At 35.6% G+C, this 25057-nt stretch overlaps 2 protein-coding genes across 6 annotated transcripts in view; both read left to right on the plus strand.

The window, feature by feature from the left end:
* The window catches only part of rtf2 (replication termination factor 2), a 35877-nt gene extending 28570 nt beyond the window's left edge, over nucleotides 1-7307 (plus strand). The window contains exons 8-9 of the mRNA XM_067372908.1: nucleotides 5036-5110; nucleotides 6673-7307. Coding sequence (XP_067229009.1) covers nucleotides 5036-5110; nucleotides 6673-6872 — 275 coding nt within the window. The 3' untranslated portion in view covers nucleotides 6873-7307. The remainder of the gene's footprint in view (nucleotides 1-5035; nucleotides 5111-6672) is intronic.
* A 944-nt stretch (nucleotides 7308-8251) lies between these two features.
* On the plus strand, nucleotides 8252-22359 carry tfap2c (transcription factor AP-2 gamma (activating enhancer binding protein 2 gamma)). 5 transcript variants are annotated; one of them, XM_067373812.1, is made up of 7 exons: nucleotides 8252-8281; nucleotides 12534-12989; nucleotides 13079-13130; nucleotides 16401-16623; nucleotides 19017-19135; nucleotides 20781-20922; nucleotides 21094-22359. In XM_067373812.1, the coding sequence occupies exons 1-7, from the start codon at nucleotides 8252-8254 to the stop codon at nucleotides 21386-21388; spliced, it is 1317 nt and encodes a 438-aa protein (XP_067229913.1). In that variant the 3' UTR covers nucleotides 21389-22359. The 5 variants fall into 5 exon arrangements, with proteins under 5 accessions (XP_067229913.1, XP_067229910.1, XP_067229912.1 ...); XM_067373809.1 differs by lacking the exon at nucleotides 8252-8281 and adding an exon at nucleotides 11132-11201 and having other exon boundaries at nucleotides 12531-12989; XM_067373811.1 differs by lacking the exon at nucleotides 8252-8281 and adding an exon at nucleotides 11132-11201 and having other exon boundaries at nucleotides 12531-12989; nucleotides 16407-16623.
* The last annotated feature ends 2698 nt before the right edge of the window (nucleotides 22360-25057 follow it).

Genomic DNA, 25057 nt, shown 5'->3' on the forward strand with positions numbered 1-25057 from the left:
CATATTGTGTGGAAGTTGTACTGGGTTTACCGGCTTTACCGGCATTATATCATCAAGACAGCTGTAGTGAAAGAAAGATTGAAAGTAACTCAGACAAGCTTAGTAAGAAATTCTATCACACTAGTGCAGTGTACATTTTTTTTTTTTACAGACGAAAACGAGACAATAGCTAAATAAAATGACAAAAACTATGACGAAAATCTATTGACATTTTCGTCAATGAATAAAGACGAGACAAAAGTGTTAGGGAGGCAGGGCTCCTACGCAGTTTGGAAAAGCATGGAATTTGATTTTAAAATTTTCCAGGTCTGTACAAGTATGGAAAAAAGGAAACAAGAGTATGGAAAAATATTTGTGTTTCCAGACTATTTCTCCTATTCTGTTTTCTGAAATATAAAATTAATCATACAAGCAGAATGATTTCATGGCAAACGTTTAGTGATTATCAAACACGACTGAATGAATTCAAGGCACAAATTCATTGCATGAAAACTGTTTGTATTTTTTAATTACCGTTTTCGAATAATCTATTATTATTTCACAGATTAATCTGTATTTTAGATCGATTATTACATTACAGTTGCACTACAGTGCCCCACTGGTCAAACTGTCTTATTGCAGGCTCTAAAAATATGCCATATGAATTTGACTAGAAAAATATTTGTTGTTAATTTTTTTTTTTTTTTTTTTTATTGTCGACATTGCTGATAATGTCAATTAATCATTTCAGCCCAAGTTGTAAAGTGTAAAGGATTTCTGATCGTAAATATTTAACATGTTCAACGATCGGGGCGCCTCTGATGTTCTTCCGAGCAGATTCAGTCAGTATTAACACACCTCACACCACAGGAAATTCTGATAAGATAATCTGTTGAACCATCAGGATAATCGGGACATTACCTAGGATTGTCAGAAAGGGAGAAATCAGCCTCAAATCAGCCCGATTATCTTGTGGTGTGTACCCAGAATGATAAAACATCATAATCAAACAACAAAAGACAAAGAGAAAAGCGTTCACTGCTCTTTAATAGCTTTAATAAGGATTAATTATATTTAATTTATACGAATCAGTATGTTTGCTTGAATAAATGAATTATGTATGCAAGTTGTTATAAAGAATGCATATATCATTAATTGAAAAGAAGGCCATATTCTTCTTTAGGAGACGTGGTTTTGCCTGTATTGCATGTTCAGACTTTAATACTCACATTAACAGATTAATAGATGTTTTCTCCAAGAGTATATGTAATGGGTTTGGAAATTTTAATGCATTACAATTTAACTAAACCCATTCGATTTTAGTCTACTATACTGTAGATTTAGTTATGATATCTAAAACTAAAACAATTCAGAAATATGACAAACTAAATGGCATCGAAATTTGCTTACAAAATTAACACTGCGCTAGTTTCTTGTTAACACATACATTATACTGTTCTGTTTGTGGTCAGTAGTTCAGTTTTTTTGTTTTCCCCTTCTTTTGAAAGTAATATTTTTTATATTTATTTATTTATATATATATATATATATATATATATAATATACATTCAAAAAGAATGCATTAAAATGATCAAAAGTGATACTGACATTTTATAATGTTACAAAAGATTTTTATTTCAAATTTTATTTCAATATTGATAATCAGAAATGCAGCAAATCATCATATTAGATCATGGGACACTAAAGACTGGAGTAATGATGCTGAAAATTCAGCTTTGATCACAGGAATAAATCACATTTTACTATATATAATCAAATAGTAAACATTACAGAAATGCAGCCTTTGTTGTGAGCAGAAGAGACTTTGAAAAATCTTACTGACCCCAAACATTTGAATGGTAGTGTGTGACACAGTAGACGCTTATGACCAGATGAGTGTTTTCACATTGATTTTAAAACAAATCCATCCCTGTTATATTTAAGAAAGTTAGACTTTAACTCAGCAAGTTAAAACTCAAGATAACTACTTCACAAATGCCTAACTGGATGAAATTATGCTTATGATGAAATTCTGCTTTTGTGTTAGTCATACTGAATTTCGAAGAAGGGATTTTAAAGGTGCCCTAGAACCTTTTTTAAAACGATGTAATATAAGTCTAAGGTGTTCCCTGAATGTGTCTGTGAAGTTTCAGCTCAAAATACCCCATATATTTTTTTAAATTCATTTTTTTAACTGCCTATTTTGGGGCATCATTATAAATGAGCCGATTCAGGGCTACTGGCCCTTTAAATCTTGTGCTCCACGCCCACGGAGCTCGTGCTTGCCTTGAACAGTGCATAAACAAGTTTACACAGCTAATATAACCCTCAAGTGGATCTTTACAAAGTGTTCGTCATGCATGCGTCGGATTATGTGAGTATTGCATACTGTTATATTGTTTACATTTGATTCTGAATGAGTTTGAGGCTGTGCTCCGTGGCTAACGGCTAATGCTACACTGTTGGAGAGATTTATAAAGAATGAAGTTGTGTTTATGAATTATACAGAATGCAAGTGTTTAATAATGAAAATAAAGACGGCTCTCTTGTCTCCGTGAATACAGTAAGAAACGATGGTAACTTTAACCACATTTAACAGTACATTAGTAACATGCTAACGAAACATTTAGAAAGAATTTACAAATATCACTAAAAATATCATGATATCTTCCATTTTTCACTATTGTTCTTGCTTGCTTACCTAGTCTGATGATTCAGCTGTGCACAGATCCAGACGTTAATACTGGCTGCCCTTGTGTAATGCCTTGAACATGGGCTGGCATATGCAAATATTGGGGTCATACATATTAATGATCCCGACTGTTACGTAACTCTTTTAAACAAATGAGATTTATATAAGAAGGAGGAAACAATGGTGTTTGAGACTCACTGTATGTCATTTCCATGTACTGAACTCTTGTTATTTGACTATGCCAAGATAAATTCAGTTTTTCATTCAAGGGCACCTTTAAAGGATTAGCTCACTTTTAAATAAACCTTTGCTGATAATTTACTCACCCCCATGTCATCCAAGATGTCCATGTCTTTCTTTCTTCAGTCAAAAAGAAATTAAGGTTTTTGATGTAAACATTCTAGGATTTTTCTTCATATCATTCATTTCAATGGGCACCAAACGGTTGAAGGTCCAAATGGCAGCTTCAGTGCAGCTTCAAAGGGCTTTAAACGACACCAGACAATGAATAAGGGTCTTATCTAGCGAAACGATCGGTTATTTTTTTTAAAAGTTTTATAAGCACAAATGCTGGCTTTGCTCTTTTCTCCGATGCGCGTTCGTGACGTCACGTAATACGCAATTACGTTGAAAAGGTCACGGTTGACGTAGGCGTAGCAACCACAGTTTCATTAGCTCAGGAAATCTCTGAAAAGTCACAAATTTCTGTCCTGACAAAAATTTTCTTTTAGGCTTTCTATTTTTAAAACACCCAGGATGCGCACACCTTTCTAACTGACCGCCAGAGAAAGAGAGGTTTTTTTTTTTTTTTATCGAACGTTTGCCCTTATTGTTTCCATGGCGACGCGTGTGTGTCACGAGCGCTGAACGTAGCCACAATAACACTGTATGAGAGATGGATCACTATTATTTTGTTTTTCCTTTTTTATTTAAAATATTCGCAAACTTGCTTACATGTCTTCAACTATATGATATTCCGATTCTCAAATATGTGTGAGTGAGTGTGTTTTGTTTTTTAAAAACTTTTATAAATGATCTTTATCTTGATCTATAATGCGAGATGGGCGCCGCCATCTTAGTTTGCACTGCAGTTCACAGAGTTCTGTCAGTCTGATTTACAGCAGGTGAATATATCAGTTTCTCCTGAAAAATATGGAAGTAAGTGGCTGGTGAACTGGAAGAATAATAGAGTAAACTTTATAGTTACTTAGACCCATTATGTGTGTCTGATATGAATAAATGTCGGCAAATTATATTTGAATTCACTGTTTATTGATGATTCCACTGACGTCTGACATCAGTGTGTTAATAAATAAATGTATGAAATCTTAAAAGAAAATTATGTGGCTGAACACACTGAATAGCTGTGATGACAAGAGAGCGTGCGTCCGTCTCGCAGCTAGAGCGCGAAAGCAGTTTGAATCTAGCAGTTAGCTATGTGACGTCGCTGAACATTCTAAATCCCATATGTGGAACCGTACGCCCAGGGGCACAGAAATAAACATCCCATATGTGGGAACGTACCGCTCAAAGGGTTAAACAATAAACTGACATAAAGACATTTGAATATGAATATGATCCTCCTTCCGCACATTTGTAATGTAAACACTGACTCGATACTTCCGCCTACGTCAACCGTGACCTTTTCAACGTAATTGCGTATTACGTGACGTCACGAACGCGCATCGGAGAAAAGCGCAAGGCCAGCATTTGTCCTTATAAAGCTTAAACTTTTTTTATTTATTTTTTTTTAAATGACCAATCGTTTCCCTAGATAAGACCCTTATTCATCGTCTGGTGTCGTTTAAAGCCCTTTGAAGCTGCACTGAAGCTGCCATTTGGACCTTCAACGGTTTGGTGCCCATTGAAATGAATGATATGGAGAAAAATCCTAGTATGTTTACATCAAAAACCTCGACTGAAGAAAGACATGGACATCTTGGATGACATAGGGGTGAGTAAATTATCAGCAAAAGTTTAAAAGTGGAGTAATCCTTTAATACATCTGTGACATGCTGTTGATTTCCACAGAAAATAATTTACATTTGTGCAAACAACCCATAACATGTATTAGCAAGTATGTGAGACTTGAATAAAGGTTAAACTGACAGGAGTTATCAATGCAGGAAAATGTCAAATATTAACTGAATTTTATTCTATCCACCCTTTTAGTTTTGCTTCAGTATGAATCAGGTTAAAGTAAAGTAAACATGTGATTGATTATCCATGAGCTAATTTCACATGTAAACATGACTGTAGCCTGGTTCATACTGAAGCAAAACTAAAAGTTCATACTTGAATGATTTTGAAAAATTGTAAAAAGTTTTTTTTTTTTTTTTTTTCTTTTTTTTCTTATATTGGCAGAAAGCTGTGATTTACCCAAAAACATCTCAGAGACTAAATCTACATCACTGAATGGAGAAGGCAGCAGTGAATCAGGTACCCCAGCATGCTAGGCTACTGTCGACAAGATGTGGCTGTGGCGAGATTTGCATTTTAAATTGAACCATATGTAAATGGTTTAGAAAGCACAATTATGTAAGTGTTGGTTTCTCAGGGGCAGAACACATGATGTGGTATATTTCATCATCGTTTCGGAGGAAGCAAACTCCTCATGGAAATATGTTGCAATTTAAATTTCATAGAAATATTTTGCAGCTACATTCATTACACAACATAGTCAGGTCATGTGAAACTTTTGTCATTGCATACTGATTCACATAGTATTTTGAATTAATAATATTGTGATTTTTTTTTTTTTTTTTTTACAGTTTTCTATTAATATATTGTAAAATGTAATTTATTCCTGTAATGGTAAATTACTTAGGGCCCTTTGAAATCCATTTTATTTTTTCCAAAATTCCTTAGTTTTTTCCCCACGTTTTAATATTTTTGGACTTCATTTTAATGATTAAATTTAATTCAAAATTAAAAAAGCATGTCTAGTTATTTGAAATCATGAAATATACAATTTAACAACAATTTATTAAAAGTTTAACAAATGTTACATTTTTTAGGGCCCGATTTTTCTCAAAATCTGTTTTATTTCTACCAAATTTTGTGCTTTCTGTTTTAAGTTTTGTGGATTTTAATGGTTTAATTAAATTTTAATAATCAAAAAGCATATATAATTAATTGAATTCATATAAACAACAACATTTTGAAATTCTATGTTGTGTATTTAAATTTTACTGGCAATCAAACAAAGGCATAAAACATTACTTAAATGTATCTTTTAATCATATGACACTAAACAAACTTTTTTTTGTCAAACAAAGTGCTGCACAACAGAGCTTTACTGCTAAAATTAAAACATAGAAGAAAAATTGTGATTATTCCTTAAAAATAATTTATTATTATTATTAGTGTTAGTATTATTATTAAATAGCTAAATTCTACTGTACAACATATATTTCTATCATAATTTCTTTAAGCTAAACCAAACTTTTATTTTGACAGGTTACCTTGATATGCATCTATTTAAGTACACATTTGGTGTATTATATACATTAATATGAAAGTATAGGTCCTCTATGACCCTTAATGCTAATATCTGCATGAAAAATATAATCAATAACCAGACAAAACATCTTACATGCCATCTTTTCCTCAAACTGGTGTACTCATGTGAATCTGTGCAAGCCACAAGGCATATTTACTAGCAAATGAATTTACCCCCACTATGCAAATTAAGTGGTGATGTCATCTAGGGACAAGTCAGGCTTCTATATTGTCTTGTCCTTAAAAAAAAAAAATTTGTTATATTGTTATATTATTGTTATATTATGCAGCCTGTATATATGTACAGTAGGTTTAGAGAACATACAAAAGATTGTACATTGGCACTTTTGTCAGACTTTGTGTTTTATGTCGTCATAAAAACATATAAAGAGAGATCAGCCATGCAGAATTATTTATGAGAGTCAGTGGTAATCGCCACATTAGCGGTTTGCATGTAACATCACATCCTGAATGCTTAATGGATGTTTGTTCCCTCTCAGCTCCGGGACCATCCACATCCGGAGAGAGTGTGAAGACGGTAAAGGCTCCCGTGGGTCCCGTCGCTGGCAGCAAAAGATCAATCCAGGAAATGAAGGATAAATCTGAGACCTACAAGTCGCTCTTCACCTCCCACAGCTCTGCCAAACGCACCAAAGACCAGATCTCCAACTGGGTCACACACACACCTTACCACTTTTGAGTGTTCTTCCTAGTGAAGCTCGCTCTCTAGTGGTCAGGCGACAGTTGACACCATACTAGCTGGTGGATTGATGCATTGTTTTAATCTATTTCTTTTTCACCATCAGTAACATTGCATTTTTTTATTCTATCATCTTAATTTTGTTGCATGCTTAAGTTTTCATTTAGTATACCCAGTGTTAAATGTCTTTGCCATTATCATTATTTGAGCAGATTGTGCTTTGCAGCAACATCTTGTTTTAAACCTTTCAGTAACTGTATTGCAGTAAAACAAGTTTATAGGCAGATGTCTCTGTATGTTTTCCATCCTCAGGATCATGAATGTGTTCCTGAAGCATTGAGTGTTACTGAAATAACCCTCTAGCTACAGTAGTTATGCATTGTACTTTTAAAGATGCGTTATTTGTGGATACAATAAAGGTCCAATCTGGGGAAAACTCGAGCACTATTTCTTTGTGTTCTTTAGCGATTGCACTAAAATTCTGCTTTTGACCACAAGATGGCAGTAGATGACTACGGAAAGCGCGTTCCCCCAGTGAATCCGTGTTAGATCAGTTGTTCCCATAATGACATCGTTTATGTCCCTCTGACAGGTGCATAAATAAAACCCAGACTGCTGCCTTCACGTGCTATCGGAAATTTGGTAATTCCCACTTCTGAAGTCGTGATTACGAGCTCATCACATTCAAATTTCAAAACAGGAGGGCGTTCATGTTCAATTTTTACCTTGGAAACTCGTATTTATGATAATTCCGAGAGCACGTGAGTGCAGCATCAGTGTGTGTGTGTGTTACACCAATGTGCGTGAGAAAGCTTGAGAAATACATTCTTGGAATGTCTGTCGGGCTTAAAAAAATGTCCTGTATTACTCGTGCAATTTGTGGAACATGTTTAAGGAAGCTGTAAGCTTATTTATATATTTCCTTTTCTTTCTTTCTTTTTTTTTTTTTTTTTTTTTTTTAAAGTTTATTTAAATAAAGTCTTGCAGGCCTAATTAAATCCCACCTATAATATAATGAAGGTTCCACCGTCATAGAAAACAAAGGTAATTTCGAAATTTAACTTCAAATAAAAGTCATAAAGTCACGGATTTGAATGGGAAAGTCTTATAATAGTTATAATTGGCTCTAAAATATCTTAATTAGTACAATCTTTCCCTTAAAACCTTGTGTGAGAATTCTTTTAATGGTCTTGTCCTCATTTTTTTTAATTACTGTGTGATGACTAATCATCCTCATCGTTTGGAATGCTGCGGCCCAGTTCAGGTGTTCCAGGCGTCCGCGCATGCGCTCTGCCTGCCCTGCGCATCCAGGTGTACTGAACGGCGCGTGATGTGAACATTCGCTGCTTCACAGCGGGGCTGAACGGCTAGTAAAGCAGATGTCGCTGCTGGAGAGGCTGGACTGGCGGGTAAGCTTTCAATTCAATTCTTTATTGTTATAGTTTGTTTATGCAAGGAGAGAAAATATGGGCCGTTTTAAATAATCGACAGATTTTGCATTTGTTTTATTCTTTTTGTTTATTTGTGTGTATAATAAATGGTGCCAGAACCTTCTGCTTGCGTTTGCAGAACGTATAGCCTAAAGATATTAACAACTATTATTAGGCTATTCACACTACTACTACTACTACTAATAATAATAATGATAGCAAAATTGCATAAGCTTTTATCGTCGGGTGTGAACTAGTTAATACCTGCATCTGTCTAATTATCTAAACATTTATCATTCTTATTGGATTTTATCATTTCGTTGCGCACTCCTTTATCCAGAGATGAAGAAAAAACACATGCACTTTTATCATAATTTACAGTAATTAAACACCCAACAGTTTAACCAATTAGAAACGAGCTGCTGTGTGAATGTCTGTGAAAATGAAGGATTTACTAATTAAATACTAGAGATTGATTTTACTCATTGGTTATAATTTGATTTGTGATCATGTTAACGAATGTTAAATAACAAAAAACAAACTTTTTTAATTTCATAATATCTGCTCAACTTTCATCTAAATTATTTTAAAAGGCCAGAAATATCATGTCTGAGCAGACGAGGATGATTGCAGTGTTTTTGTGTCTTGTTTCATTGTCATGCACGCAAACACATTTTTAAATATTAGTCTAAGTGTTATGTAAAAATAAGATTTCCTGGATGTTTTTCTAAATTAAAACGCTTAAAATGAAATGCGTTTGAGGTTAATAAGGGGTTGTATGAAATCATTGTGAATTAAATTTAATGGAATAATTAATATTCAAGATTATATGTTAGGAGCAGATAATTGTATAAGTGTGAGAGAAACATCGCGCTACAGAGGTTAAAGTGTAACAGCCATCCCGGGTTTCCTGATTATTTTATATATTAGCACTATATGTGTTAATAAACAAATGATTACGTATATTATATTTATTTTTTTATTGTATTTAATAGCGCTTTGTATAGTCATTGCTCCATGCAGCGCGTGGGCCTGTGTGATCAGTTCATTTCAAAAGTGCAAAATTTTGTATTATTATTATTTTTGTAACTAGACCAATTAATTCGTTCAATTATAACGATTTTTTATATATATAATTTTTGAGACTGTAAAATGTTAATTTTTTACTCTACGCTTATATGTTAATTTCGTTCACTTTTTTTTTTCAGAGGATGAGTTTTGAGCTGAAATATAACTTGGGCCTACTTACAATTATTATGTCATACTGATGATTTCTCAGTCAATTATGAAATGATTCGCAGTGATTCCGTTCTGCACCAGCGGCATAAATGTAGAATTGAACACTCCAGTCTCACTCTTGACTCTCAGGCCTCTGTAAAAATAATGATTTTCGTTTGACATTTGGCATTCCTGCATCTTATTATTGGTTTGAGTGGAAGTTTTACTTGCGATTTCTCCGGGTAATAAGTAGATGTTTCTCCCTCGGGGGTTACAGTAGCTTGCGATGTGAGAAAGTGTCTGACAGTAACATCATTGAGATTACAGACGCTCACGCGCTGCAGCAGAAGCAGGGATCAAACGCGCGCGCGCTTCATTTCTCACAGTCCAGCGCGAGCTGATGACGAAAAACAGCCACAGGCGCTCTGACCCACAATTACATCTAATTAACCTTTATATATATATATATATATATATATATATATATATATATATATATATATATATATATATATATATATATATATATATATATATATATATATATATATATATAATATATATATATATAATTTAATGCAATATAATTCAATATTATCTAATTTAATGCATTCATTTGTATAAGTAAATAATCTGTACAAACTGAGTGGGAAAAATTACATTTATTTATTTTGTCCGAATTTTTATTTATTGACATCAGAACTATAAATAGCATGCGTCTATCTATCTATCTATCTATCTATCTATCTATCTATCTATCTATCTATCTATCTATCTATCTATCTATATATCTATCTATATATCTATCTCTATCTATCTCTCTATCTATCTATCTATCTATCTATCTATCTATCTATCTATCTATCTATCTATCTATCTATCTATCTATCTATCTATCTATCTATCTATCTATCTATCTATCTATCTATCTAATCTATCTATCATATTTATAATATAATATAATGTAGTATAATAGACCTATATTATATTATATTATATTATATTATATTATATTATATTATATTATATTATATTATATTATATTATATTATATTATATTATATTATTAATGGTAGTGTAATTATTATAATGGGCTAAATAGCATTTAATTTCAATAATAATAATTATAATTTGTGCGTAATTTAACATGCTTTGTTTGTAGACTTTGTTTTAGTTGAACAGCAAAACATCGCAACTTTTCTACCAGGATAAATTTGCCCTCTGCACAGACGGACAGTTCTGCCATTGGTCCGTCGTTCTGACAGTGACCAATCAGCAGCAGGGTTTTCGCTCTGACGTCGCCAGTACAGTAGGTCACCGCCCACTTCTGGCTCCTCCAAATATAGTAGTGCGAGTCCAAAGAGAGTGAGTGAGTCGAGACTGAGCCCTCTGTCCGTCAGAGGGAGTCGAGTGCTTCTGCTCAACGTGTCTGTTTGGACCGGAACCCTCGAATTCGTTGCGCACAATTAGTGTTTGTCTCGAGCTGCATGAGTTTCTCTTCATTCATCCTCCTCCTTCAACTCTGAGTTGATGCTTCACTTCTGCGCAGCGCGCGCCGGACTCTCTGGATTATATTCTAGACTACAAGCGATCATCTCCACATCTCCACACATCTGAGATTCACCAAGACAAAATGTTGTGGAAATTAGCAGATAACGTGAAGTATGAAGATGACTGCGAGGTAAGAGGAAAAAGCGAACCGAAGCGCGCTTTTCGAGTGCAGGGCAGCTTTTATTGGAGAATTTTATTGTCTGTTTATAATTTAAAAATATGCATATTCGCCATTTTTTTTTTTTTTTTTTTTTTTTTTTTTTACGTTTTCAAATAACATGCAAATTAAGTTCTGGTGGAAAGTTAACTAGATACACTGGTAATGGCCGGTTAGTTATGCAAGTTGCATTCTTGTGGTAAAGAAAACATAAGCTACAGTATTGTTTTTTTTTTTGTTGTTGTTGTTTTTTTTTAATGCTTTTTTACAAACAAAAATATATTTTAAATCTGACCTCGCGCAGATATACAATGCGTTCATTTAATATTTGACTGAATATGTTAATTTAGTAAATTATAAATGCATTGTAATAATAATATTTATTTTTGCAAGTTAGGCAAATAATAATTATAGCTAATAATAATAATACAATAAGGCTTTAGGCCTAAAAAATAATAGCAATGACAACAACAATAATACATGTGTTAATGCAATTTAATTCGAAACGCATGCAATCGTTTCACGTGCACTTTCATTCAAATTAGACTGAATCTTTATAATGTGATTCCGAATAAAAAGTGAATTGTTTACTCTCCACTAGCGCGCGCATGCTTGTTTTCGAATATCGCTTTTCGATGTGAATATGAGTGAAAACACTCAAGTGTAATTCATGTGGTCTCCATTAAGCTGTCTAGAAATGGCCCGTCGCTCATTGTCATTCATGTGTCTCTGGTGACAGTAACTATCCAAGCAACTTTGCCAGACAATAGGAGGCATGAAAGCACTCGAGAGTTTCAAAAGAGGAGCATGTCTGTTGATGTTTAATTCATATGAATTAGAAAGAACAAATGACACTGTAAACATGTTTGCTTAGGTAACCCGCGTAAATGTTGCATTTGATAACATCTAAATTGGATCGAGTCAAAAATGATGAATGCATTGGGCTAAATGAACAAAATTACATTTTAAAAGGTGCACGTTTTAAATGTTTCAAGAAAACATTTATTCTGAGGTTACATATAACTTTGAATGAGACATAAATAAAGAACATTAAATTTGCATGGAAATCTTTAAGCATGCATGATAATAAAGTTCAAGAAAACCAAATAAAGCATTTTTTTTTTTTTCTATTTAGACTTAAAAAATACGTTTTTATTTTTTTACTGCCTTAGATATTAATGGCTTTCCTTGTGAAGTACTCTAAGCATTGCTTTTCTCCAAATATATTCATGCATTAGTGTTAGACGCAAATTAAAATGCTGTATTTGGGCTTGTTTTAATGTGGCGCACTCTCTATTTTAGCAGGAAAGACATGATGTTAGCAGCAATGGGAACTCCCGGTTACCTCACATTCCAGCGGTGAGCCAGCACCTCTACAGCCCGCCACCGTCCCTCTCGCACACAGCCAGCTCGGACTTCCAACCCCCGTACTTCCCTCCCCCTTACCAGCCTCTGCCGTACGGCCAATCCAGCGACCCGTACTCTCACCTGGGCGACCCCTTTAATATCAACTCGATACACCAAACTGCAGCCTCTAATCAGCAACAGTCATGGCCTGGACGGCAAGGTCAAGAGGCCCTTGGGACCCACGGCCGCGTCGGACTCGGCAGCCCCATCCTGGGCCTCGAAGGGGGCTCGTCCGGGATGCGCCGGGATGGCTTCAGGAGACCGGATCTGCTGCCTCCGCACATCCATGGAATTGATTCCATGGGTGATAACATCGGATTGCACGATATAGGCCACGGATTGGATGACGTTCAGGTGAGTTAATGTGATAAATGTTTATTTAATACTTGTTTATTTGGGATTAAGAGATAGACAGTGATGCATTTCCTGGTCATGTCTTGCAGCATGAAGGTGATCACAGTAGTGTAATTCCTGATCATACAGTCATCAAAAAAGGTTGGTTGCATTTTTATTTTTCAAACATGAACTGATACACTCTAAAAAATGCTGGGTTAAAAACAACCAGAGATAGGTTGAAAATGGACAAACCCAGCAAATGGGTTATTTTAATCCAGTGGTTGGGTTAAATGTTTGTCCAATCTGCCGGGTAGTTTTATTTAACTCAACTATTGTTTAATAATTACTGTATTGTATCCTAAAGTATGTTGGAAATTAACATGAAATGTTTAATGAATAATAATTAAACAATAAACATTTATTAAATTGCTTACACTCTAAAAAATGCTGGGTTGTTTCAACCCAATTTTGGGTCAAATATGGACAAACCCAACCGTTGGGTTAAAAAATGCATTTAAAAATTTAACTCAATGGTTGGGTTTGTCCATTTTTGACCCAAACTTGGGTGGAAACAACCCAGCATTTTTTAGAGTGTATTAATAAATGTTCACCTTTTGATTATTATTGTTTCCTCTAGTGATTATGTGTCTGATTTTTAATTTCCAACCTATTTTGGGTTGACATACAGTCATTTTTAAACAATAGTTGAGTTAAATAAAACTACCCAGCACGTTGAGCAAACATTTAACCCAACGGCTGGGTTAAAACAACCCCAATCGCTGGGTTTGTCCATTTTCAACCCAACTTGGGTTGTTTTTAACCCAGCATTTTTTAGAGTATATAGTTGTAGATTTTAGGTTCAAATTGATATGATTGTGTAAGGGAAAGTGCACAATCTTTTTAATCACCTTAAGCATTAAATATTCCTGTGGTGTGATAAATGAAAGTTAAAAAAATAAATAAATATGAGCTCATTAAAGCTGCGTACATAATAATTGTAAAGAATTTGCATTAGAAAATGCCTAATATGCCACACTTTAGATTAGGGCCCAATTATCCCTAACTACAACTTTTGCCTCAATAAACTCCTAATTACTGCTTATTAATAGTTAGTACGATAGTGTTAAGTTTAGGAATAAAGGGTGTAGAATATGATCATGAATGAGGCATTAATATGCCTTTATAAGTATTCATAAACAGGCAATATTCTAGTAATATGCATGCTAATAAGCAACTAGTTAATAGTGCGAATTGGACCCTAAACTAAAGTGTTAAAAAAAAAAAAAGATTATATGAAGTTTTCGTTTGACACTGCAGGTCTTTCTAAAATTATTTTTAAATGTCAAAAACCCTCTATAATTTTGTGAAATATGATTTGAATACAATAAGATTGTCTTCCAAAACTATCTTGATTCTTTCAAGCAGAGTCATTTTGAATTTGCATTAAAGCCACTTATTATTCAGATCACTTTTTCAAATGTGGCACCTTTGCTAGTCATGGTGACGTAAAACAAAGTCAGACTCCAGGTGTCGGTGTAGGTGTAGTCGAGGTGGTACTGGTTCATACATTTATCACTAATCCTTTTGGTCATTTGTTCCATTTAACTAATCTGGCATTGATCCGTGGGGCATTCTGCCACTCGTTCAGCATGAATGGAAAGCCAAAGAAAGGATTCCTCTCAAAATGGCAGACTAGCCAAAGTTGTAGATGTTGGGCAATCCTTAAAATGGTGTGTTTGCTCAGAGAGAGGAGGCCTAGGCCTGCTTTTTAGTCTTTTGAAACAGCACTGAACACTGTCAGAACGCAATTCTGCTCCACTACACACACAAATACACACACACACACACACACACACACACACACACACACACACACACACACACACACACACACACACACACACACACACACACACACACACACACACACACACACACACACATACACACACACAGACAAGACAAGAATCAACTGTAGTTGGGGTGTGGCTGCTTTTAAACATGCATGGGTATTTTGTTCAGTCATATGCTGTGACATGAAATCTTCTTAAATAAGCGAAACTGAAAAACAGTTTTGAACGTCTGTTTGTTTTGCGGTATCACTAGTTGCTGAGATGAATGGTTTGCGTCCCTTCAGGATGTCACTTCCCAGTTTAGCTCTAAAATTTAATAAAACAAAAATGCCTACATTTGCAACAGAGTACACTGTTTGTTTAGTAACATGTCTTCTAGTTTGTTCATGGCTTTTGAGGTTGTCCATCTAATTTGACTAGCTTCTCCAAATGCATGTGCATCACAATACCATAGAGTTTAATCGGACCTGTGACCTTTGCCATCCTTCCTTTTAAAAGTTATTTATTTTGCTACGATATCTATGCAAGATCGTATAGTTAGTTGAATTTTATAATAAGCATATATCTTGCAACCTATCAATTGGAAAAACCCTGATTAATTCCTAAAGCATGTGAAGTTTTGCTGCTCTTACTTTTGAGATTCCTGCAAAGCTGTCAAATAGAAAAAAAAAAATGAGAAGAATGTTAAAACACCCATCATATAGATCACAATCGCAAGATCAGTTGAATGCAGAATTGATCCTCAGCCAAAATGCTGTATTTTTGAGATTGTTGGCTGGTTTCATGACCATTTCTTGCAGTATAATTAGGTGTGTTGGTTTGCAGCGTCTGCTGTGTGTTGAGGCCAGGAGCTGATTGACAGATTCTGCAGTGCATTTTAGTCAGTCAGTAATTTAGATTTTCTTTCGAGTCACCAGAGTGCCTTCCTGAATTAATGTCTATGTCAATATTTTAGTCGGCCTGATTATAGCATGGGTGACTCATGTTCTGGTTCATAGCAAACTTTGTCACATCATAAGCAAATACATACATAGATAATATTTGTTCTTTTTCTCACTCTAAAGAAACTCTAATTACAGATCAAATATCTTAATGCTGGTGAAGCTAAACCTTGTGTTTTATCCAAGTAGTTCTTTGTAAAATATGAAAAAAACGGTGATCAGTCTGCAGTCAAAATCAGATATTTAACTACATTTTCCCAGGATCAAATAAACTGGCCTGTTATCCACAATTATTTTATAGTATGTTTTTTTTTATGTATTTTGGAAACACTTTTATATGTTAACATTAGTTAACTACATTGAACTGACAGTGAAAAACAACTTCTTCTTCTTATTGTTATTGTTATGAATGAACCTGAGCTAACATGAACTAACATTGAACAGTTGTATTTTAATTATCTAACAATAACAAATACTGGAACAAATGTATTGCACATTGTTAGCCAGCAATAACTAATATGACCTTATTTCAAAGTGTTAAACACAGAAACTTTTACCATATAACCTAATCAGCTCCTGTTTATGCCTTTCTGAAGCTGTTTGGTTGACCGCACCGATACGTTTCTCTTCTCCAGGTCCAGTGTCCCTGCCAAAGGGAAATGCGTTTGGAATTCCCTTTCAGAAGGAGCCCCTGCTGGGAATGGTGTCGAATCCCACCGAGGTCTTCTGCTCAGTACCTGGTCGTCTCTCTCTTCTCAGCTCCACTTCCAAGTACAAAGTAACTGTGGCTGAAGTTCAGAGACGCTTGTCCCCACCGGAGTGTCTAAACGCATCCCTGCTCGGAGGGGTATTACGCAGGTGAGCACATTCATATACGTTCATATTTGAAAATGAGTTGGTATGACTATATAAATACTATTTATATATTCTTCTGTAAGACTGGAGCAAATAAAAAAAAGGTTGGTGGGTGAATCTTATGAAACCCGTCAAGAACTTGTCCAGGTCATATTTCAGCCAAAAATCAAATGCAAATGAAGTACATTATAAAATATATTGCATACATTTTCACCACCAATTTTCATCAACATAATGCAAAATAATGATGACGATGTGAAATAAAACCATAACCATGGTAGTATTAGATGTACTTTTCATCTCTGCTGATTTCAATAAAACGTTTTACTGTAATTCAGTGAAAAATGACTAAAGTAAAAAGAATCTAATAAGAATTAAAAAAAAAAAATTGTTACAAACAACAAGGTAACACTTGAACAAATATTCATTATTAACTACAACTTTTGCCCCAATAAACTCTTAATTTACTGCTTATTAATAGTTAGTAAGGTAGTTGTTTAGGTACTGGGTGGGATTTAGGGACATAGAATATGATCATGCAGAATAAGGCATTAATATGTGCTTTAGAAGTACTAATAAACAGCCAATATGTAAGCTAATAAGCAACTAGTTAAAAGTGAGAATTGTTCTTCATACTAAAGTGTTACCTGCAACAAATATGCTTGTCATGAAAATTGTCTTGATTTCATTTTCTGTCTGCAAAATGTAATTTCTTATGTTTGTTTTTTGATTTTGGGGAGAAATGTGACCTTTTTAATGAGATTCCCCCATGTGCATTTGGCAATCATAGTGAAAAAAAAGTTAGATTAGGTGAGTATGTTTATCCAGCTATGCAGGTTCATGTTTGGTACCGTTGCGTATCGATGAGATGCTGCTGAACAGACACAACCAAATATCATTGCGTCTTTATTCCTGGGAATATTTTTCTGTTCCCATGTGTCTGACGCAAACACACTGATATCCGTTAAGTAGGTCATATAGCACAAGCGTTAGGAGGGGGAGGTGTCGGACGGAAAAAGGGGGCACTTACTCATGCCTCCTGCTAACAATCCTTTACCCCACAAGTGACGGGTGATGCCAGGCCACAGCTCTAGTCATGCATATCACAGAGGCCGAAACACGGCGAGAGGGTTTTTTTGTCTGCGCTTGTATGTGTTTTTGTTGCACTGCATTTTAAACACTTGAGCTGTGACATCATTTTATTTCATGAGCCTGTTTATTCCTGTGAATCTGTGTCCAAAACCCTCTTTCCATATTGGCCTCTTAGTTGTATAACACAAACAAAACAAATAAAATCCATCTGTTTCACCTGCAATAATGGAGCTTTCGCTAAGTCCTGCCCTCTTGGTTAGTGCGCTGCTCGCACAGACATGCTTTACAGAACATGTCGTTAAAATAAAACTGGAAATTGCTAAATGCTTGCATATTTGGAAAAGTGAAAAAATGCTGTGCTTATCAAGTCAAGTCAAATTTAATTATATAGCGCTTTTCAAAATTGCAGAGCTGATTTACAGGAATTCATGTTATATATTAAGATCCTATAGAGTTGCAATAATGTGGTTTACAGTATATAGTTCAGACCTTAAATTCATTGAAAGTCTTTGGGATGTGCTGGAATAGACTTTTCAGAGTGCTCACCTTTTGCATTCCAAAAACTGATGCACGTCTTGATGGAAATAAATATTGTGATGTTATTTCCATCAAGAGGTTGGAATTTTTTTTTGGTCGGGCAGTGTATAATAAAGAGCTCAGCGATAATATACCAATAATAATAATAATGAAATCATTTGGGTTTCTTAGCAAACATGTACAAAAGCTTGTCTGATAATATGATAGTTTTTAACATGCACTCTAAAAATGCTGGGTTAAAAACAACCCAAGTTGGTTTGGAAATGGACAAACCCAGCGATTGGGTTGTTTTAACCCAGCATTTTGCCTTGCTGGTAGTTTTATTTAACTCAACTATTGTTTAAAAATTACTGTATTGTTTGCTTAAAATGAACCCAAAGTATATTGGAAATTAACATTTATTAATAAGTTTAATAAATAATAATTAAACAATTAACATTTATTAAATGCTTATTAATAAATAAGCATGTATTATTGTTTATTGATAAATAATACATCTACAATCTAGTAATTATGTGTCTGATTTTTAATTTTCAACCTATTTTGGGTTAATTTTAGGCCAGCCATATAGTAATTTTTAAACACAAGTTGAGTTAAATAAAACTACCCAAGATTTAACCCAACCACTGGGTTAAAATGACCCAGTCTCTGGGTTTGTTGTTTTTAACCCAGCATTTTTATAGTGTAGGATTGGCAGGATTAGCAAAAGGTCACTAATGAAATTCACAAATTTCAATGTGCTAATTTTTCTTAATTTTATTACAAAGGGCAAAGTCAAAGAACGGCGGCCGATCCCTGAGGGAGAAACTGGATAAAATTGGGCTGAACTTGCCAGCGGGTCGCAGAAAGGCTGCTAACGTCACCTTATTAACCGCCCTGGTGGAAGGTAAGCACCTGACTGTATGTCAGTCAGTTTTCCTCTACTGTTACTGTAAAACCAGCCACGTGGCCGAGTTTTGGCACGAATGCTAAGAACATGAGCATATTTCAGTTTAAACAAATCTTTGGAGGATGCCATGAAGTTCTAATGGAAAAGTGAATGTTAAAGGCTTGAAGTCTGGAGGAGTCCGAAAAGTCAGAGCCAGATTTTGGGCAGTTCAAATTGACAGATTTCACAGCAAATCATGAAGTGTATAAAGAGCGCAGACTATGATATATTAGCTTCAGACTTTGATTCAATCTAGTCGGAGGATTTTTGATATTTTGAACCGATTTTAGAACACACATTGTTTTCATTTGTCACGCGTCTCCTAGAAACAAGGCTCATATTTCTGAGTGAGTTTATTGTGTTCGGTACAACGTGAAAGTCTGGTGATCATCAGTCATTTAGTGTATGATGCCCAGTTGTTCCCTGTAACCATTTACAATGTTGGCAAATGTATGATGTTTGAAAATCTGTTAAAAGTTGTGTAGTGTATTTCTGACTCAAGTTTCAATAAATCCGTTTAAAATGGCCCACAACAACACGCTAACTCAAGTCAAGTTACCTTTATTTTTATAGCGCTTTTTACATTGTAGAAATGCTCTGAATTGATGTCTTGAAGTTTAATTGTAGCTAACCTGTTACCAATTCATAATTCCATTGAAACTTCCATAGAGCTAATGGTAACACTTTAGTTTAGGGTCCAGTTCTATCTAAGTTGCTTACTAGCATGCATATTACTAGGATAATGGCTGTTTATTAGTACATATAAAGCACATATTAATGCCTTATTCTGCATGACCATATTCTACACCCAATAATCCTAAACTTAACAATGTTACTAACTATTAATAAACAGTAATTGGGAGTTTATTGAGGCAAAAGTCATAGTTAATAGTTAGTTAATAGTGAGAACTGCACCCTAATCTAAAGTGCGAACGAGCTAGTAATAATTCAAAACAAAGCCAGAAGACCTCACGATCACACGCAACGGTAATACATGCTAGTAGTACTCATGTATTGGCAGCGTAGTCTCAAGTGTGCATGTAAGCGATCTGTAATTTCTTGACATTTCATCTCCATTTTTACCTTTTGCATGAGTATAGCTAACCGTTGAGTCACGGAGACATTAGCGCAAAGATCACGAGTTAACTAGCACCAGGAGCCATGCAGAATACTCTTTTAATGTCACCATTCTCACCACTAATGGGAGCATGGGTCTGAAGCAGGAACATGACTAGAAGGCGTAGTTATTTACAGACCTTCAAAGCTGAATTAGGGCTTGTTATCACATGTTCGCTAGCCAAGAGGAGAGACTGACCTTAAAGACGACGACTGTGAATAATGTGCTAGTCTATCAATAAGAGCCTGTTGGGTCTAGGGGACCATTAGACGCCTTCAGCAACAAAGGCTCATTAAAGACATACAGTGTGACCACCGCTATCCACAAGAGAGAGTCTATTCATCTGAATAGCTTAGAGAGCAAACGATTCTTTCTGTGATGCCATTTTGAGTCAGATCCAAGCCGATGGATCTGACTGTGAGTCATCTTTGTGGTTCAGTTGCACGCTACTTGAGTCACCTGATTCTCATCTGATCCTGTCTGCAGGCGAGGCCGTTCACCTGGCGAGAGATTTTGGGTATGTCTGTGAGACAGAGTTTCCTGCGAAGGCCATCGCCGAATACCTTGGCCGACCGCACGTGGAACGCAATGAGGTCAACTCTCGCAAAACCATGCTCTTGGCAGCCAAGTGAGTAACCATCCGTTTGTTCCTCCCATAAATCCCAACTCTTGAAGCATTAAGATTAGGGTGGCCAAGCCCATTTTGATGGAGCCATTAAGGATGAGCTCCGCCTAATCGAGTGCCTTCATCGAGTCTGCCTTATTGTTTAATACTTTAACTGGTCACCTAATCTTTCAGGCAAATCTGTAAGGAGTTCACCGACTTGCTGACTCAGGACCGATCTCCTCTGGGAAACTCTAGGCCAGCTCCCATTCTCGAGCCAGGGATTCAAAGCTGCCTGACTCACTTCAGCCTCATCACCCATGGCTTCGGCTCTCCGGCCATCTGTGCGGCCATGACCTCGCTGCAAAACTACCTCAACGAGGCGCTCAAACAGGTGGACAAAATGTACATGAGTTCGACCGGAGACTCCTCGCAGGCCTCTTCCGACGGAAACAACAAAGTAGACAAGATGGACAAGCACAGAAAGTGAGACTTGTTGAGTTGCGGTTGATCTGGATTGGACCGTTTGAACGCAATAACCCATTTTTTTTGTAGCGGAATCACATTTTTACCAGATCTGACTCATCGTTGTCTGTGTAGTTGTCGATTCTGTTTCCGTTTTTCGACATCAAGGTTAAGCTTAAGCCCTCTTGGTCCAAGTCTTCCAGCACTTTCTCCTCTACAAAGACACAAACACATTTCAACGCTTAGCTGTGTTTGGCCGATCCCCACGATTCAGGCGGTCATCAGGAAGTTGTCTCTCAGAGGGGAACTGCAAAGAGGAAGTTGTTGAGTTTCCCAAAGACACCATTTCAAGAGTTAATGTGGATTTTAACAATGTTTTCTTTCGCTACCAATCTGGGAGGAGGAAGTTTTGCTTCTCTGTGTCCTCCTCCTTGGTGCTGACCTCCTTATGGACTTACCAATGATGTGATTATGTTTTGAGACATTATAACTTGTTCTATGCTTGACTTCATTGGACGCAGTGTTATTGTTCTTCTGTTTGTGGGAGTGTTGTTGGCATGAGTGACTGTTTTGTGTGCATGGATATACATAAACAACCCTATATATTTTTAATTATCACACGAGAAACGTTTGAGACGTATTTGGCTTAAATTTCCACCTTTTGAACTACCGAGAACAATTAAAAAGCCCTTGTTGGAGTTTTGATTAAGTTAAAATGATCAAATATCATACGGTTGGGTGTGTGTGTGTGTGTGTGTGTGCATGTTCAGTTTTGTATGAGCTGACATCCTTATTGTTCATCTTTTTGATGCCTTTACGTCAGACTAGAAGTTAAATGTTCCATTTGTCTTTCCCCAAATGTAAATATTTTCTAATTTATGTTGTAATTTAATGGGATTTGTAAATATTGGTACAATTATGGTGTTTGGTTCCACTTTTTAAAAAGATGTGTTAAGCTTTTATAATGGGTTTTTTTTTTTATCATATAGTTGTTAGGCTCTGGGATCGATATTCTTTATAGATATGTGTAATATTGGTTTAAAGCTGTAGGAATAAAAACTCAACACTCTTGAATTGCGTTGACCAAGACTCCCCATTAATGACGTCGAATGAGTTGTACACTTCACTACACGCGTGTGCCCTTCCAGTGAGGCGTGCTGAACATAGACAATTCATGTGTATAAAGATTCCTTTTTAAAATAAATGTCAGCAATGCTCACAGAATCAGTAGTGGTCGTCATTACATCAAATATCAGGTCAACCGAATGACTGGACGTTCAGGCTATTTGAAGCACCTGTCTTACCTGGATCACTATTTGCTCAAAACAGACAGTTCCCCTCTTTTCATAACCATGCTTATCTCGCAAATTGGCGTGACAGGACAACAGTAATGTGTGTAAAGTTTCCGCAGTGCTCTTTTCATATTTAAATCCTCAGCTGTGAAACTCTCAATGCGATTTCAAATGAAGCGTTGGGACTGTTGAGAAGAGATAAACAAAGCCACGGGTGAATACTGACCCACTACTTTATTATTAATGCACCATGTGGTCGGTTGCAAAATCAATCAACAATTTATTCACATCTTTAGCCTTTTGTTTGCAAAGATAGCATGTGTATCTCACTTTGTTTAGATTCAGATTGGCTGATATGGCGAAGCAACTATCTCATCTCCTTATCAAAAGCATCCCCTATCTTAACTCATTCTCACAGCAAAAGCTTCCAAGTCCATTTTTTTGCATGCAGCGTAATCGCAGGTGTGTGTGAGCAAGTGTGCGTGTTTGTCTCCGTTGAGTGACTGACTCATGCAACTGAACTGACAGTAGAGCAAGTGTGAGCTTCTCCCTCAGAACCTGTCGGACCAGATGTGTGGCTTTGCTTCGTACCAACAGTTGACTGTAACCGCCTGTACTTACTCGGATTCTTTTCCTGCACAAGGCTGTAAGTTGAGACACACCAACTTTGGATGGACTTGCTTTGATGGTCGACTAGGTGTCTGTGGCAGAACTTCCTCCTGAAAGGTGTTGATCGGTGTGAAACGCGGATACATACAGACACACACCCACATCAACACTGACTTCGAACGGTCCCGTGATGATAAGTGTACACGGAAGTTTACGAAAAAAAGTTTGCGACATAACTGCATCTCTAAGAAGCTACATCCTGGGGATACATCGTGCTTGTTTAAATTGGCTGCAACCCAACTCTGAAAATGGCAACTGATATAATTAAAAACAAATGGAGACAAACATGACTTGAAAAAAAGACTCAGACCTTACATGATCCCCCTGTTTCACAGACAAGGTTTAAGTCTAGAACGTTTGAACTGTTTTAACTGAAAGCAACTTGCATATCTTAAAATATGCCAGGACAATCGTTTTCTCTCAAGATGCACATCAGTAATGTTTATTAAAGCCAAAGACCCTTTAAGACAAGTCATTTCACTCATCTTTGAAACACCTCTCAGGCATGTAAGTGCCAAGCTTTCGATTAAATTTCATATTTGAAATCACCAAAGAAATCTGACAACAACCGTCTCATAAATTTTGTTTCTAAATGCTCATATCATGACAAAAAACTGCATTTTTCAGGCTGGATCAAGCTCATATGCATGCGCAGTCACAAGTGCATGTCTCTTTTGCTGCGTCCAAATTCGCCTATACTATGCCCTAAAAGTACGTACTGTTTTATGAAGAAAAAGTACATACTTTTGAGTGTGTTGCAGAAGAGTATGCATGCTTTGGGACATACTACTTCATCTTAATTCACTGTAAACCCGGATAAGTAGAATCTACTTAAAAAAACTGAGGTAACTCGTTGCCTTAAATTATTAAGTTAACATTACTTAAAAATTTTGAGTTCATTTAACTTAAAATGTTTTGTAATATTAATTACTTTGTAGTTATTATACATATTATATTTAAGTTCAATGTACTAAGCAAGTTAACTTGCCACCAATCAAAATGCATCCATGCCTCCCATCATGCATTGCTGCATGAATAAATTATGAGCTGAATTGTTTTAGTAATTTTCTTTATTCTCACTATTTAAGTTTTGCTGTTTTTCTGTGACTTTTTAGTAGCTTGTTTTCTAATGTTCAGAGTTGAACTGTTTATCAGAATATGTTGCTTATCAGAGATTGAGCTCTAAATGAGTTCAGTGATTCAGATCAAATAATGATTGTGAAAACATAATCAACACCACCTGATCATCTTATAACTTCGCTTGTCTGGTTAGTTTTAATTCAGTTAAAACTGCCCAAACAAAATTTTATATTAAAAAGTCAAGGGTCAAGAGCTCAACTAAAACAAACCCTGATCTCAATGATGGTAACTTAAAAATTGAGAGTTTCTCATTTGGTGAAAAATTACAGTATAAAAAGATAAATGTTTGGAAAAAATGTCTGTAGAACAGCAAAAACAAATGTTCCAACTGCTCATCAACAGCTTCTTGAATTCACACACACCAGGACAAAATGGCGTCATTACCTGCCACAAACCAGTGTGTAGGAGGCGTGGCCAGGAGAAAAACTTCATAATTTAAGTGCATTTAACTTACATTTATTAACACATTCAAATACACCCACAAATTAGTAGAATATACTCATATTTTATAAGTAAAGCAACCAAACTTAAATATTTTAAGTATATTGTATTTATATTTTTAAGTTAATATAAAATCTGGGCTAAGAGTGTTG

Source organism: Chanodichthys erythropterus, chromosome 21 (assembly GCF_024489055.1).
Source record: "Chanodichthys erythropterus isolate Z2021 chromosome 21, ASM2448905v1, whole genome shotgun sequence".
In the NCBI taxonomy this organism is placed as follows: Eukaryota; Metazoa; Chordata; class Actinopteri; order Cypriniformes; family Xenocyprididae; genus Chanodichthys; species Chanodichthys erythropterus.